Here is a 7,537-nt window from a genome sequence, read left to right on the forward strand (position 1 = left end):
TTTCTTATGAACGCAGAAAATCACTTGCAGGAAAACATTCTATACTGAAGCCTCAATATAGAAGTAGGGAAAGGTCTAAAATACCCTAAACGTTTTCACTAAATTTTAAAACATTTTCAGCTTAATATATCATTTCCCTGTGTTAATTATATGTTATTATTTTTTCTACATTAACTTTAGATATTCCACTTAATAAACTTTTTTTAAATAAGATAAAAATATGTTCATTTTTCTCCTATGATAATTTCCCCAGCATTTTGTGCAGCCATTTAGCTACTGTTATATCGAACAGTTATGAGGCAGGTTATGTGGTCAAGAGCTGCAATCTGCCCACAATTTATGGGTTATCTTAGGCTACTGTGGGCATAGCCTTCCATCCTAAGTACTGCCTTCCATGACTATTTTATAAAAGGCTGAGTGAAACTGGATACCTAACTTCCACAGAGTAATCTGCCCATTTGTCGGATCTTACAGATTGATCAGAGGTAGCTCTTTTGGAAAAGTAGGAGCACTGTGCTGCACAGATTGATTTAAACTGGGAAAGAGCCAGGTTCTGCCATATGTTGTTTGCTAGTTCTATCAACACTGAATACATTACAAATATTCTGTTATCCAAAATGTAGTTTCATACAACATAAACCGCAGGGCTGGAAGGGACCTTAAAGGTCTTCTAGTCTAGGGCTTTTCAACCAGTGGTACGGGTACCACCTGTGATACATTGGCACCTGGCAGGTGGTACGCGACCATCCTAGAAAAGTGGTAGCGGGGGAGGGGAATGAGCTGAACCGGTGGCAGCACCACACAAGCCTGAGCGAGAGACGGCTGAAGCTGCAGGGCTGTCAAGGCTCAGTGGATGCGCCAGGATCAGCACTTCTTGGGGCTGTCAAGGCTCAGTGGAAGCGCCAGGCTCCAGCTGGAAAGTGGCACTGATCCCAGGATGTCTGTTGAGCCTAGAAAAAGCGCCGATCAGCTGGAATGTTGCAGCATCTCCAGGGTCTTGTGATTTACATTCAGATGCTTGGCAACTGATTCATATTTATGACGGTCACAGTGTCCCAGGGTCATGCAACCACCCCACCCCACCCCTGCTGCCAATCCTCAACAGAAATGTTCACAACAATGAAAACCTCGGACAGGAGGAAGAGCGCCACCGGGCAGGCAGGCAGGTGTCTTGCTTGGCTGTGGATTGGGGTATACTTTTTTCAGTGCCATTGTAACTTCAAACTGTCACTAAGCGAACTGTTGTAAGTCAAGGACTACCTGTACTTCATCAGTTTTTTCCTTTTTGGGGGGGGGGTCATCAAGTTGACACCTTGCCAGGCGACTGGTGGTGCTCGGATGTTGCCCTATCCTAAAAGTGGCACAATGGGGGGAAAGGTTGAAAAGCCCTGTTCTAGTTCAACCCCCTGCTCAAGTCAGGAGGCGTTATACTTTCTTGGTCAAATGGCTTTCCTGTCTATTTTTTGAAAAACTCACTGATGGAGCACCCAGAAATCCAGGAGGCAATCTATTCCATTGATTAATAGTTCTCGCTGTCAGAAAATTTCTCCTTACTTCTAGGTTGGATCTCTCTTTAACAAACTTCCACCCATTACTTCTTCTCCTGCACTCTGGTGCTTTGGAGAACAAGTCAATCCGCTCCTCTCTGTGACGGCCTCTCAAGTACTGGAAGACAGTTATCATGTCCCCCATAATCCTTCTCTTCAACAGCCCAGACATACTGGACTCCCTCAACTGCTCATTATCTTTTTTAACTTTTGTATTATTGGATTTTTATTGTTGTTAGCCGCCCTGAGTCCTTTGGGAGATAGGGCGGCATATAAGTCCCAAAAATAAATAAATAAAATAAATAAATACAATTTAGCTTCCAGACCCCTTTTCATCTTTGTTGCTCTCCTCTGCACATTTTCTAGGGTCTCGGCATTTTTATTATTATTTTTTTGTATCACGGGGACCAGAACTGTATGCAGTATTTCAAGTGTGGCCTCACTAGTGTGGTATACAGCAGTGTTATCGCTTCTCATGATTTTGATGCTATCCTTCTGTTGATGCAGCCCAGGACTGCGTTGGCTTTTTGGCCGCTGAAGTTTTGCGTAGTAGTGGCCATATTTCCCCCCCAATTTTAACTACTTTTAACTACTAACTTTTTGGTGCAAGTTAATCCAGCTATTGGCTACAACTGGGTGCAAATGGCAACAGATAAAATTCAGAATGAACTACTTGGTCCTTTTGGCAGGCCCAACTCTTCCCTTGCAGCACTAGTTAAAGACAAGGTGTGCTTGTTAGCATTACTCCCTCCCACTTCACTCTGCATCCCTCTTCTGTGTTTTACCTACCAGCTGGGGTATTCCTGAACTCAGGCTTAGCATTCTTTCAGAATAGCACTGGAACGTGCGAAGAAATAATGTGGCTGGTCCCAGGTGCAGAAAAGGGCTGCAAAAGGACCACTGAGAGAGGTTCCTCTCCTAAACAACTTAACAAGCGGGTAAGCTTGTAATTCTAAGTACCCATTCAAACTCTCCACACTGCACACAAGCCTGGAAGATATTTCTTCTGCTAGCACAGGGGTGTCAAACTCGCAACGTCAACGTGACCTGTCCCGACGCATCGCAACTTTTTTTCCACTGCCGGGCAATGGGGTGGGCGTGGTTTCGCCATAACACATCCGGCCTGCTGGCCAGCAGTTTGACACCCCCGTGCTAAGCAGGTAAAAATTTGATGGAAAAGGAAAATGAAGCCAGAGAATCCACTGTTGTTGTTTTTTAACTTGGCCCACAAGTTAACATTAAGAAAACCATGATCATGGCATCCGGCCCTCTCAGTTCCTGGCAAATAGATGGGGAAGAAATGGAGGTAGTGACAGATTTTATTTTCCTGGGCTCCAAGATCACTGTAAATGGGGACTGTAGCCAAGAAATTAAAAGACGCTTGCTCCTCGGGAGGAAAGCCATGGCAAATCTAGACAGCACACTAAAAAGCAGAGACATCACCCTGCCAACAAAAGTGCGTATAGTCAAGGCTATGGTCTTCCCAGTTGCAATGTATGGCAGTGAAAGCTGGACCATAAGAAAGGCTGAGCGCCAAAGAATTGAACCCTTTGAACTATGGTGCTGGAGAAGACTCCTGCGAGTCCCTTGGACTGCAAGGCGATCAAACTGGTCAGTCCTAGAGGAGATCAACCCTGACCGCTCTTTAGAAGGCCAAATCCTGAAGCTGAAACTCAAAGACTTTGGCCACCTAATGAGAAGGAAGGACTCACTGGAGAAGAGCCTAATGCTGGGAAAGATCGAGGGCAATAGAAGAAGGGGACAACAGAGAATGAGGTGGCTGGATGGAGTCACTGAAGCAGTAGGCGTGAGCTTAAATGGACTCCATAAGATGGTAGAGGACAGGAAGGCCTGGAGCAATGTTGTCCATAGGGTCGCAATGGGTCGGAAAATGCTTTAAGTCTAGTGACAAAATGACTTAAGTCCTTGAATGCCCTTTACCTACCCATCTTACAAAACTTATTTTACTACAGAATTCACCGGTTGGAATGAGAATCTGCATATAACCAAAAATCACTGTCAGCCTGGACTCTGTGGTATATGCTGCTATACTACACAAGCATGAAAAATTATGTTAGTTTCTTCATCACTTTAGGTTTCATTTGTTTTTCAAGCTTATATCCCTCATAGAATGAAGATATACCTGGATAATGACTAGCGAGATCTAAGACTAGCAAAATATAGGTAGTCTTCTCTCTAACAACTGGAACTTTCTATCCCTTAACAATTGAGAGTGGTAAGTCTGTCACTCAGCAACATGGTCATTAAGTGAGATGTCACATGACCGCAACTTGAGATTTTACTGCCAGCTTTTCCACTGACTCTGCTTGTCAGAAGCTGCCTGTGAAGCGCACAAATGGCGATCATGTGCCCATGGGGATGCTGCAACTAAGTATGAGAATCAGTTGTAAAGTTACTTTTTCAGTATTATCGTAACTTCAAACAGTTGCCAAACAGGCCAGTTGTTAAGCAAGGACTACTATTAAATCAAACCCCATTCAACTGAGATTAAATTTTCTGTTCGAGTACCATTGGTAAAATAATATGGCACATCATTATATTCTCAAAAATTCTTACCAAAACAAAGAGGGGTTCTTTGATTAAATGCTGAGTGCTTCCAAATGATATTAAAATGCTTTTTACCTGTTTCTTCTGGATCACATGCTTTGAATGTGCATTTTAGAACCTGTTCTTCCGAGTACTGGCCTGCATTCAAAATGATGTTCTTGTTGCTGATACCAATGCTGTCCTGTGGCATCGCTAAGGAATTAGGAAGTTACATTTAATAAAAAAATTGGATGTTTTTCTTAAGATTTGCTCAATCTATTCTTGACCTTTCTTCTCTCTTTAAAAAAAAATCAAAGAAGAAAAATCTTAACTGGATCTCTATGGTCAGTGATTCTGAACTTTTTCATAGGTATAACTGATTCTGAACTCTATAACTTTTAGCTGTATAAAAAGACTGCTACTTTTTTCTTTTGGAACGTACATAGGAAATCTTTGGATGTTCTATTATTTACATTTCTCTGAGCTATACATATATATGGTTACACATATATAGCCTCTACATGTCAAATCCCTGAATCTACTATAAAGAAAGGGGGGGAAAGTATCTGAACCACTGCTAATGAATACATTACCACTGTTTCCAACATCTCATTTTTAGGGAAAGTGTTGAAACGATCCTTTGGCTCCAGCTGTAAAGTCTTTTAGAGGCAATGAAATAGCTGAACTGTTTTCACTCTGGGGTTCAGACCTGGACATGGGGCTGGAATGGCTTTAATTGCTGGAATTGATTACCTATGTCAAGAGCTGGAGGGAGTGCGCTGCTCCTGGTCCTTTGATCTCCAGGCTGCATTTAATACCATTTGACCATATTATGTTTATATTATCATAATATGGTCAATGGTCATATTATGATCCATATGATCATATCCAAGATCGAGAACTGGAGGAACTTTTTATTGTGGGTAATTCCCTTGGTCACTCCCTTGATGTTCCCAGAGAGGATTTCCTTTTACCTCTTCTGTTTCAGTATGAAATCATTCATCAGTTCAAGGATTGATATCATGAGAATGCTAATTTCACTCAGTGGTATATTGTATCCTGGAATGAGCCAGATATTTTCAACCCTCAATAGCAATACATGATCCAGGAAGCAAGATTCACACATAATCAGTTTAATTTCGGGGGGGAAAGGAATAACTTACTTATTTTCAAAATTAAATTTTTAAAAAAGCATTCATTGTTAATAGGTACATTAAGATGTGTTCTCTGTGCCCTACCCCATCTTCATAAATTCCTAAGATTGAAGCACTGCTTGTTTCTTAAGGCTGAAATATCCCTCATTTTCCATGTTTTGCTTTTTGTTTCCTGATTCCAAGAATACCTTTATAGATGTCGTGACTATTTTGTTTCAGTACATGGAAGCTGTGAGGATCTAGACAGGACAAAATAAGTCAGACTGAACTCGAACAAGGCAGCTGCTGTTTGTCCAGAGACCATCTAGTTCTATCTGTTCCAACAGTTATTCTGGATGGGTAGCACCAGTGTTTTTTTTGTAAAAGAAAAAGGTGCAGGAACTCACACATGTCATACAACCCGCCTTGCCTACCCTACAAGGTTCCATCCAAAAAAGGTGCCGGAACTCCGTTCTGAGCGTTCTATGACAAAAAAAGCCCTGGGTAGCACTCTTCCTGAAAGAGCAGGTCTGTGACAGTTCAGTACTCCAAGCTATTGCTAGGATAGGAGGCTGTGATCAAGGAGGCCTTAACCCAGTTTCGTCTAGTACACATAGACACTGAGTGAATATACATGGCAATGATATTTTCATTCATGCCCTCATCACCACTAGGATAGATTACTAAATCTGCTTCGAGAACTACCTAAAAATTGGAATTGGTGCAGAATGTAACCATATAACCATACCATTTATATATATATGTCTATGGAGATTCTCAGTCATCCAGGTCTTAGTTATCCCAGAGGTGCTTTTTCAGGAGGCAACTGGACTTTCTTGTTTTTCTTTGAAGACGTTTCCCTTCTCATCCAAGTTTCTTCAACTCCATCTGGGATGGTGGGCAATGGAAGGATTTATATTCCTTGCAGACAGCTGGTCATTTGCATTCTTGTAGAGGTTCGTTGAGGCCACTTGGAGGTTTGTCTGTGTCCAAGGCTCTATACCCATTTACACTACTCAGGTGACCCTGAGGCCAGACAAACCTCCAAGTGGCCTCAACAATTTTCTAAAAGAATGCAAATAACCAGCTGTCTGCAAGGAATTCCATTCCCCATCATCCAGTCAGAGTTGAAGAAACTTGGATGAGAAGGGAACTGTCTTCAAAAAAAACAAACAAGAAAGTCCAGTTCCCTTTTGAAAAAGCACCTTTAGGACATACCATCTATATTAGGGGTCCCCAGCCCCCAGTCCATAGACCAGTATCGGGCCACAGCATGTCAGCAACCGGTCTGCACAAACAAGTGAAGCCCCATGTGTGAGATGCAGGCAGCACACAAAACCACGCACCCTCCGGTCCATGGAAAAACCTCTCTCCACAGGACTGGTCCCTGGTGCCCAAAAGGTTGGGGACCTCTGATCTATATTGTGGGTTCTTCACTGGCTTCTTATAGGTTTCCAGACTGAAAGTGTTGGTTTACCCTTTAAAACCCTAAATAATTGGTTCCTGGTATTTACAGAGCCATCTCTTTCTACCCAATTTGTTTCTGCTGGTTGTATATGTTGCAGGTTCCCAGAATACACAAGGCGAAATCTAGGAGAGACCTGAAACAGTTTCTCTGTTGAGGCTTCCATTTTGTGGAATAGACTTCTTCTAGATGTCACACTATCTTTAAAAAAAAAACCTGCCAAATGGAGTTTTTCTAAAGGGCTTTGAAAAATTGATATTCCCTAATATGAATTGGTTCCATCGCATTTTAAAATTTACTGTTATGTTCATGTTCAAGTTTAATTTTATTGCACTTTTTACATTTTGTACATTGTCTTTTTATAATTATAAATTACCAGAATTGTGCAATTTTGGTAGCACATAAATTAGATATACTCCTATATTTAAAGAATCAATAACATTCTTTTGATTCAAAATGTGAGCAAAAAATAGAAATCTTTATTTATGTAGGTGCTGTAGAACAGAAACTGGCAAAGCCGGGGGGGGAGGAATAAAGCAGGGCATCAGCTTAGAGTCTCTATGTAGTCACAAAAGAACAAAGACCAACTCACCCCCCCATGCCACTGGCCTGCAAAAAATTGTATATCCATAACCCAAATAAATGCTAGGCATATCTCATCCAACTGCCATAATGGTATCTTACTGAATGTTTCTCATTCAAGTAAAATTGGCAGCCAGTTCTTTGTTGTACTCAGGATGGCAATAAAAACTAAAGTATACATGAATTTTAATAGAGTTAAATAGGAAGAGATAATGGTTCATAAAGCAGATACTCACTAAATATAAACTGCTATAATATTAATT

The 7,537-nt window shown here is 41.4% G+C and overlaps 1 protein-coding gene across 1 annotated transcript in view; it reads right to left on the bottom strand.

Moving 5' to 3' along the window:
- The window catches only part of LOC308678687 (protein KASH5-like), a gene marked incomplete at both ends in the record, with an annotated part of 29,680 nt that extends 25,375 nt beyond the window's left edge, over window positions 1-4,305 (bottom strand). The window contains one exon of the mRNA XM_081345924.1: window positions 4,191-4,305. Coding sequence (XP_081202050.1) covers window positions 4,191-4,305 — 115 coding nt within the window. The remainder of the gene's footprint in view (window positions 1-4,190) is intronic.
- Window positions 4,306-7,537: the final 3,232 nt, after the last annotated feature.

The sequence above is a fragment of the Vipera berus genome (assembly GCF_964194415.1).
Source record: "Vipera berus genome assembly, chromosome: Z".
NCBI lineage: Eukaryota > Metazoa > Chordata > Lepidosauria > Squamata > Viperidae > Vipera > Vipera berus.